Source organism: Vidua macroura, chromosome 3 (genome assembly GCF_024509145.1).
Source record: "Vidua macroura isolate BioBank_ID:100142 chromosome 3, ASM2450914v1, whole genome shotgun sequence".
NCBI classification, from domain to species: domain Eukaryota; kingdom Metazoa; phylum Chordata; class Aves; order Passeriformes; family Viduidae; genus Vidua; species Vidua macroura.
The window spans coordinates 48,119,930-48,129,564 of NC_071573.1; the positions used below are offsets into that span (position 1 = coordinate 48,119,930).

A 9,635-nucleotide genomic window follows, 5' to 3' on the forward strand; every position below is an offset into this window, starting at 1 on the left:
CATATAGAAAACAGATCTTTACTTCTATTCCAATCCTTCATGCAAAGAATAAATTCCAAGAAAGCCAGTGTACGATTATAACTAGATATTGAAAAGCCCATTTGACTTAATGTATATTTGCTGACAGTTACTCTCTATGTCAAAACCACTGATTTCCTCTCTGCTTTAATTTGTCCAGTTTGAACTTCTGAATATTGAATATTACACTGCTGTTTTTCCTGCCAGATTAATCATAAAGTCAACAAAGAGTTAATATGCCCTGCTGTTTCTGCCTGTTTGTTCCTTGCTTATGCTTTCAAAGACTGTATTCATCCTCTAAGCCAGAAAAGTGCCTGCTGAACTCATATTCAATTCATTATCCATCACGATTCCACAAATCTTTTCTTGCATTTCAGCATTCTAGGACAAAGTCATAACATTGTCATAACATCAGAACAGAGAACACATTTTCATCCTTTGGCTAAGCATACAAAAGGTGCCAAGTATCTCACCTTAGTGAGAAAAAAGGTAATTGCATATGCATATAATAATGTGTATATCTAGTGATAATGCATATAACTAGTGATATTATTTCCTATTATTTTGGGGAAAATAGCAGGTTTTCTATATCACTGGTGTCGCTGTTGAGCAGGACGGGAACAGAGAACTCCAGATCAGAAGGCAAAGAAAATGAGCTCCGATTTATTTCAAATATACCGCTCTATATATAGAGGACATCGAGAAGACTAATTTCATTGGTCTTAGAGTAAAAACATGTCACACCATTGGTGTGCAGTGAATGACGCACAGTGGCAGAGCATATCTATAAACAATGTGAATAACAAGATAGATTAGAGAATTATTTACATTCTTTCCCAACTGTTTCCCAGGCTCTTGCCTGGTTAGAAAACCTTTCTCTTTCTCTCTGACTGAGCTGAGAATATCCACACACTGGTATTGAATGGTGTTTGACCTGCTGGCTTTCTTGAAAAGACATTCTTCTCAAGAACTGAATATATAATGACCTGTAATTATTCACCTGCTTTCGACTTGTTACAAGGCTATGATTGATTTAAGGGTAGCTGCAAAATATCTTGTGGGAGTATATTTAAAATTCTTATGATCAGCTGTACTGGATCTGACAGGGATTCATGTAATTTTCTCCATAGCAGCCTATATGGTGCTAGGTGCTGGATTAGTAAATAAAAAAGTGTTGATAACTCACCAATGTTTTGGCTACTGCTGAGCAATGCCAGCACAACAAGAAGGTGTTTTTTTTCCCACAGACGGTGAGTAAACTGGGAAGGGACACAGCTAGGACAGCCCGTACTATATAACATCTTCATGGAATGGAGGGGGGAAACCAAGATGTTCATGGTTATAGTGTTTGTCTTCCCAAGCTGTCTTCCCATTATGTGTGCTGGAGGCCCTCTTTCCCAGGAAGTGGCTAAACAAACATGTGCCTGCTGGTGGTAAGCAGTGCTTGAATTTCTTGTTTTGCTTTGCTTGCACATGCAGCTTTGCTTTACCTATTAAGATGTCTTCATTGTGGCCCAAGAATTTTCTCACTTTTGCTCTTCCACATCTCTTCCCCATCCCAATGGGACAAGTGAGGAAGCAAGCAAGAAACTGGGCAGGCACTTGGTGTCTGCCAAAGTCAGCCCACCACATTAGCCAGCTTTGTGATCAAAACTAAAATCAGACTTGTCTGACAAACCAAGTGGCGCCAAATAAAGAGTGATCTGCCATTTACTGCTTGTGTTCATCTGACCCCTGATTTAGCAGTTAGCATATGAAAGGCAACATTCTTGCAATTCTGAGTCCTGTGTCATTTTGAAAGCTACATAAAGTCTTCTTCATTTACCTGAAAATTGCCTATTCTTCAAAGATTATTAAAAGTGCACAGTTCAAGTTCAGAGAGATCCTTACCCATTTATTTTGATGCTCATATGTGTTATGTTTTATCATATGTGATATAATATTTTCTCTTTGGCATTGTCCCTACTAACAGTCAGGCCTAAATTATTTTACTGTGGTTGCAAGATGCAGATGTCCCACTTCTGTTAATTAACTGACTACTTACCTCCTCAAAACTGACTATTTACTCATCATTTTCTTTTTACCAAACTTTTAACAGTGCTAGGATTTCATAGGTTCTTAATTTTCAAATTATACCCTTTTTAGTCTTGCTTCCTTTTCCCATCAGTTTTCTTTATTAATCGCCTGTGTTTTCTAGGAGTTGACTTGTAGTCATGGCTATTAATGCCACTATATTCTCCACTGTGCAGAAACTATCCATAATGTAGTACTATTGCCAGTAAAAATCAAGTGTTTAATCCTATGGTGAGTGAAATAATGGACAAGCTCTCAGGAGGGAAAGGAGGGAATCATGCTGTAAAGGAAAACTGTCAAAAATGCATGATGTGTGTGTGCTATCCTTATCAACCTTCCACCCAGTCACTACCTTACTGTTATGCTATTTAAAGTGTGACAAAGTTAGAGTGCTATAAGTGCTATCAGATCTTTTTTTCATGATTCGTTATATTAAAAAACCTGTGTAGATCAGACTGCATGTCATTGCTCAGCATTACTGTTTACTTCCAAACCCTAGGGCTTTATAAGCACCAAATGGAAACTGGTCCTGGCCCCAACCATTTTATACAATAATATTATCCAACTGTCTTTCTTAAGTGTCAAAAGAAAAGCAGAGACATTTAATTTTTTTGAACAGATAATCTACTAAGGCATTGCACAGAATTTATTAGAAGATTAGTTGTTTATCCTGCTCTTCAAAACAGAGGATGAGACTGGAAAGAAATTAAGCATAGGCAAGTGATGCTTGCACTCACTCATCTTACAGCAGTCTTTTCAATGCTGGGTCTGGTACAAAGGTGTGTGGTAATGGATTTGTTGGTATTAACTGTGGATTTCCTCTATCTTGATGCATTCATTTGCAGGATGGTTTCTTTCTACCAGCATCCACAATTATGTTGCACTTAAACGTTCCAGGTGAATGAGTTGTTTGATTGATCCAGACTATATATAATAACTATAATAACTACTCTATTAAGGAAACTCTTAACAGGACAACCTCTTTCAGCATGGCAGAAGTTTGTGCTTCTGCTGGCTGCAGTAGTTAGTTTGCCAGAATTTCATTACAGCCCTTGCCAGTGCTTTACAAAATCTGTGACGCTCTTCAGCTGCCCTCACCCACTGGGGCAGTTCAAGCTGAATGGCATCAATGGTGCCAGAACTACAGGAACCAAAATTCTTTGTTATGTACCCACCACTATAATAGCTTCCATTATTTGGGCTAGGATTGGATGGAGAAGGCACACAAACATAACTCTTATTTTGTCCTTCAATATATTTACCCAAACTTCTGTTCCCAGCAACCAAAATCTCAGAAGACACATTGACCAGCTGACTGGCCAGATGCCTAATTGAGGAATTCAATGCAGAAAAGACACCTGAGTTAAGGGAAGTTTTTGAAAGTGTGTAACCTAGTTCTATCCACCTTTCAGGATGTGCTTGTCCGTGGATATCCAGAATTAGACCCCCTGACATCTGTGATTTTGCAGTGGTCAAAAATCCCATATAGTCCTCCCAGGCCTGTTCTGCTTGGGGAATTCCAAAGGAAGCTTCTTCCTTTCCCCTGTTAGCATCCATCTTGAACCTCTGTAGGTGGTTTATGATGATATGTGGGAAGAAGCCATCAGTAATTTTGTTGATTTCTTCAGCAAGAGCCTGAGCCACTTCTATAGTATATCTGTCTTGGTTTGTAGACACTTTGCATTTCATAGCATTTTGACTACTTCCAGGAGGACAGTCATGAGAGAAAATACAAGAGGATGTCATGGCATCCCAACAGGCAGCCTCTCGATCAGGGATGTCTTTAGGTTCCATTGATCCACCATGCGGGACAGAGAGAATGAGGTTCATGTTGCCCACTTGATATTCTGTGAAATTATTATGGCCAAATATAACATCCTTGGTGCCAGTGACTTTCAAAAGCAAAGGTAAAATGGAAAGGAGGAATAAATACATGTTTTTCATTTGCTGCTGGAAGACTCAGCAATATGGAATATATCAGTACCTACAAAAAAGCAAAAAACAGACTCTAGATTACTTTCAGTTGTGAATGCATGAGACTGTTCAGCTGCTACTGGCATAATTAGTTAATGATTAACCTATTTTACTTTTATTCCATCTAGCACAAAGAAGAACACTTATATGAGAAACAGAAATTAACAGGGCACTTAGTATGGCTTGATGTAACACATGCAAGGGAAATGGTAGGCTACTGGGCCTCTCCCATTTCCCCAGAAAGCACAAACAGTATTTGATCACCCTATCTGATTCCAGAGAATCATCCCAGCAAAATATCTGATTTTTTTTTTATTTTGCATCAAAGCCTCTCTTTTTTTATCTCTGAAATGTAAGAAAATTCTAACAGAATTTGATAAAACATCTTTATGACATTGACCTGTGTGAAATAGCTTTGTATTATCGATGTGGTTATAGAGGCTATGTCAGTCCAGACCAGCACTTGTGTGACCAGACTTGTGTAAAATAATCAGACTGATAAAAATTGAGTGCTACCAAGCTCTGTCTCTAATTATACTCCAGACCGAGTTACTTTAAGACCTTTATAGATAGGTACTATTGAGTGCATTAAGTAGTGACTCTGTTCTCTTTAGTTTTCAAGTCTCCATTCAGTTCAAGAGACCTCAGATATTTTAAAGCCGTCACTAATTATGTCATTTTTTGGAAAGCTGGAATTTACCGAGATGCTGACAGGTCTTTCTCTTTTGAAGATGCCTCTAGCAAGATCCACGTCTTGAGTGTAACTGTATCTGGTGGCTGTAACATGAACCAGTAAAGTCAGTGAAATCAGAATAAAAATGGATACTTTTCACTTCCAGGAGTAAAAAAAAACCTCCTCAGTAAAGCCCAGATGAGGAGAATATAAGACATGCATTTGCAGATGACTAAGTGTACCCTTGTTGTCTGGTCCCGCCCCTATCATTATAGCACCTGTGGAAATGCAGAAGATAAGAGGACAGACAAAGGTGAGAGAAAAAAAGATCAGCACAAATCTATCCCCAACTTCTGGCCTGACACTATGTATGAGAGCAGCCAATAATACTGAAAGGGCAGTGGGCACTGTGGAAGCACCTGCCATCAGCTGCCTACACTAAGAAAGGGAGTAAAATAATGCAGCAAAATTTTATTTTCTTGCTATGAGGGAGTGCTGCTGGATTTTTAGAGATAATCTCTCCTGCCCACTGCACTGCACTCTGAGGAGCCTGTACCTGAAAAATAAACATCTATCTTCTGCTCTACTTTCTGGGCTGAAAGTCCCATAAAAGTCTGTGAGCTGGAATCAGATATCTGAGAATCTCAGCTACAGTTTTCCTGTTTATGACAAAAGATTTTTTTTGTTTCATTTCAAGCTTTCATTTAAAAGCTGCTTTTAGTTGAGCTACTGGCTTAAAACAAGATTTTATCCAAGGCCTGTATGGTTCATGTTTCCGTAGACTTCCCTGAAACACATTCACCTGCTAGTTCACTGTGTGCTACCAGAAACACTGAGGAAAGGAACGCTGTCAAACATTATTCAAAATCTCTTTTCTCAGAAAACTAGACTACACATGTAGAGTAAGTCTAGGAATAGCTTACCTGAGGTGCAGGGGGGTCCAGCACTAAGTTAAATAAATCGACAATAACAACTCCCCAGAGGCTGCTCACCTGCCCCAGAAGGACTCGGGTTTCTTGTCTCAGGCTCTTTTAAATACGATGACACAGCTGTTCTTTTCCCACAGCATGCCAAGCTTTTTGTGGTTCTCAGCAGCAGTTCGCTTGTCTTTTTGCAATTTCTTGTTAATTATTGAATCAAGCTGTTAATGCTACTAGATCATACCTTAATGATATATGGAGAGAGAGCCCTATAATTCTAAACTGAAAGATGGCACAGCTCATGCTCTAGACAGACTTGGAGAGTCTAGAGGCACCTGTGTTATTGTGAGGTCAAAAAACAAAAACAAAAACAAAACAAGAGTAATTTAAAGTGGTAGTAATGACTGCAGGACGAGTTTGAAGATTTACTTGCAAATTAAGGAAGTTTTTCCTGCCTCTGCGCCTCCGAAAGCGAAACTGAACTGCCCCTTGCACTCAGCTGCAGGGGAGGCTGTGTCCCAAGAAGCCTCTAGGGGCCAGGATGAGCCATGCGGCCACAAGAACAGAGGCTTCAGCAGCACCCGGATGTATGATATCACAACGACAGATCACAAGGGGAAAAATATGCACTACTGAGATACTAAGGTTTACCATGCTTTTGTTCTCTGTACTGACAGTACGTTTCCAGAGATAAAAACATTTGCCACACGAGTGGCACAGTGTAGCAGAAGTGCCACACAAATGTAGCACAGCCAAACTTAATACAAGTTCGGAATAGCTACTAAACTAACATAATCAGCAGATACCTATAACAAAACTATGTTAACTAGGTAATCTAGGTTTTTAATAACTTTACTAACGCTATTCATATAATATTTTCCTGATAAATGAGGAGCTTTTAAAAACATTTTCTCTGCTACTAAATATAGTTTAAGGATGTCATCCTCTAAACTTCCCTCAAGTGTGTACAACTGTTCATGAATTTGCTGGTGGTGTTAAAGTCTATCTTCTTAGCTAAGCTAAAAAAAGCTGTGAAAATTGTTATATGTAACAGGTATAATTCGCGCCATTTTTTGCATGATATATATATAATATTAAATAGTTGTTAGAATGTACCCTTTGGCATTAGAAGCCCCCCTCCTCAGGAAAAACCAGGTGTGTGTTGAAACCCGATTTACAAGCAAAAGGATGTGGCTCGCCAGGAGATGGGCCTTATCTGAGGCGATATGGAGACACCCAGGCGCTGATCATCGCGTGAACGACCCGAGATGGACATCAGGAACATCCCCCTGGGCCAATACATGTGAATACCGTGTTCCCGTAAATTTCATCAGAGTTTCACCGACACCGGACTTCGAATTGTTCTGCCTTGTTACCGAGAAGGAAATCTCATCAACTTATGGGATTCTGAATGAAACAAAGGACTGAATGCCGAAATCCTGGCTTCAGGCAAAATTTTCCCTATAAAAATCACTTGTACCAGGATGGTGCGGTGGGAGCATAGAGGAAAACTTCTGCTGAGGCTGATCTCTGTGTCTCGCACCCAGTGCCGATCCCGGGCTCGGCACTGTCCTTTTCCTTGTGGCTGGCTGAGTTAGATCTCTATTGCTAAAATTAATTCTTTTTTATTTTTTTAATTCGGCTGGATCATTTTTCATTTATAACAAAAATATATAGTCCAATAATAGAAATTTCAATAAAAGACAGATAAAGGGTGTGGTGAATGTAATGCTGCCACCTATCAGAGAAAAATCAAATTTCTTTTCTAAGAAATTGATTAAGTAGTCCAACTAACTTCCAAACGAACTTTTTGAGATAAAAGTGATCAACTTCTTAAGCAGTGAAAACAATATAGTAGCAGTAATAAGAAATTCACTGAAATTTTGGAAAAATTATTGTAAACCAGACCCTCAGTCTATTAATATCACTAAAGCTGATGGTCTGATTGTGAGCTTCAGCAAAGTGCTGGTTTTCATTCCGAGGATTTTAATCTTCTGCATGAAGACACTTTCACCTGTGCCAGACACTGCACGGAAGGAAGTTTAGTAAAAATCTGGAAGATGTCCTTGCCCATTGTAGTGGGCACAAATTTAATTTTGCTTTACTTGTCCGTGTAAAGGTTAGATGTTTACATCAGACAGTGATCCCATTTCCTCTCTTTAGGAAAGCTGTGTTGAGAAAGAAGCAGTTCTAGAGGTACTTCAATGTTTTTATCTTGGGCACCTATCTCAAATTTCTGTTAGGGATCAACAGGGCTATACTCAGAATGGCTCTTATTTTTTTATTACATGACAGAAAACAGTTGCAAAGAAAACAAAATGTTTCTGCTATACTTTCTACTTCAAGATCTCTTTAAAATGTATTCTGCCAGTCACTATTACAAAACTGCTCAAGGAAAGAAAAAAATGCACAGCAGAGATTTGGCATAGTAATTTATAGTCTTACCAGTTCTCCTGATACAGGAGCTACTTGTGAAAGAAAATCTATTACTACAAGTCTTGTAAAAAACCATAATGCAGTGCTGTTTCATCTGGTACTTATGGGAAATAAAACTGCAATACTATGGTATTCTTCAAAGGAATAACCCACCAAAATGTTCCCATCTGACTACTTTCTTCCGAGACACTGTTGAAGTGAAAGCTCGGTATCTTTAGCCAGTTTTAAGTCGACGTAGCTCTACTGAAACCAACACAGGCTTTGACTCATGGTATCAAGCTTCTACTATTTTATCGAAGTTAGATGATCTCATGAGGGTGGGTCACACTGGTTCATACATGGCTGAATACATTTGTAATAAATTGAATGTTAAGGCATGTTGTGCTAACTCTTAAATTCCAAAGTACCTATCCTTTCAGGTGAAGGAATTGAAAAGGAAAATCTGTGCTGGGCAAGAGTTCTGTAGCTCTGGCTTCCTTCAAGGCAAGTTACTTGGCTCCAGTACTTCTGACTCTGAGGTTCACCTTAGGACTATTTTAAACTATTTTTAATTTACAGAAAATAGTCAAAAGTATTTTTAATTGAATTACACGTAAGATTTTGAATTATATTGGTAGATTACATTGTCTACTTTGATTACTGTTCTTCCCATGAGCACAGCAGTTTGATAGAAAAAAAAATGTCAGAAGTGATAGAAGAACACATTCTTAAGAGAAGCGAACCTAATCCAAATGGATTCTAACTGCAATTGGATTTAAAACTTGTGGAGTGTGTCATATATAGTCAGAATCATGGTGTGAAGAAAGAACTGGCAAAGCAGAATTGCAGAATTCTATTGATATTTTCACATTAAAACATCTTATGCTATCCCTGTGGCTAAGTTATTTCTATGCATTTCTTAGCTGAGAAATTGTAATTCAGATGTGCTCTTTCCAGAATGCATTGAATTTAAACTTTGCTGTCCACTGTCTGGAAACATTGCTTTCTACACTGCTGACTGAGTCATCCACGTCACCGAGTCAAAGTATCTAAGAACTGTACAGGCTTCCAAATGGCATGTAGAAAAAGACACTTCTATCTGGTAGATATTGGACTACATTTACTTCTTACTGCAATTTTTTTTTATTTACGCAAGAAAACCCTTATGAAAACTGACAGGATAAAGGACCTGTATCAGATAATTTTAACTTCGACCATCCGTTCTTACATTAACCCCGGGGTTTCAGTGCTGTAACAGTAAAATCTGTCCCCCGCTTGACCCTTGGCAGGCAGTGACCCGCGCCAGCCCCTCCCTTCCCCTCCTTTCTCACGGCGTTGACTACAGTCCATTGTCCTGTTAAAACTCTGCGGAGGCTTTTGATTTATGCGTATTTAATGTTTATAAATGCCACGTTAGTGTTGTCATCTACGAGCTGTGCTCGCCGCACAGCGGCTGTGAGAAATGCTCCGAGGAATGCCGTGAGGAATGTACAGTCCCACAGTGTAGGCCCCGGCCCCGCCCCCGCGGGGCACCATGGGGATCGTAGTCCCCGCGCGCGGGG

The 9,635-nt window shown here is 39.2% G+C and overlaps 1 protein-coding gene across 4 annotated transcripts; it reads right to left on the bottom strand.

Annotated features, from left to right (window-relative positions):
- Window positions 1-2,714: 2,714 nt before the first annotated feature.
- Window positions 2,715-6,942, bottom strand: LOC128805073 (uncharacterized). 4 transcript variants are annotated; one of them, XM_053973545.1, is made up of 3 exons: window positions 5,731-6,942; window positions 4,766-4,842; window positions 2,715-4,075 (listed from the first exon to the last, which is right to left on the bottom strand). In XM_053973545.1, exon 3 carries the CDS (start codon window positions 4,033-4,035, stop codon window positions 3,076-3,078), a length of 960 nt encoding a protein of 319 aa, XP_053829520.1. In that variant the 5' UTR covers window positions 4,036-4,075; window positions 4,766-4,842; window positions 5,731-6,942; the 3' UTR covers window positions 2,715-3,075. The 4 variants fall into 4 exon arrangements, with proteins under 4 accessions (XP_053829520.1, XP_053829521.1, XP_053829523.1 ...); XM_053973546.1 differs by having other exon boundaries at window positions 5,662-6,942; XM_053973548.1 differs by lacking the exon at window positions 4,766-4,842.
- Window positions 6,943-9,635: the final 2,693 nt, after the last annotated feature.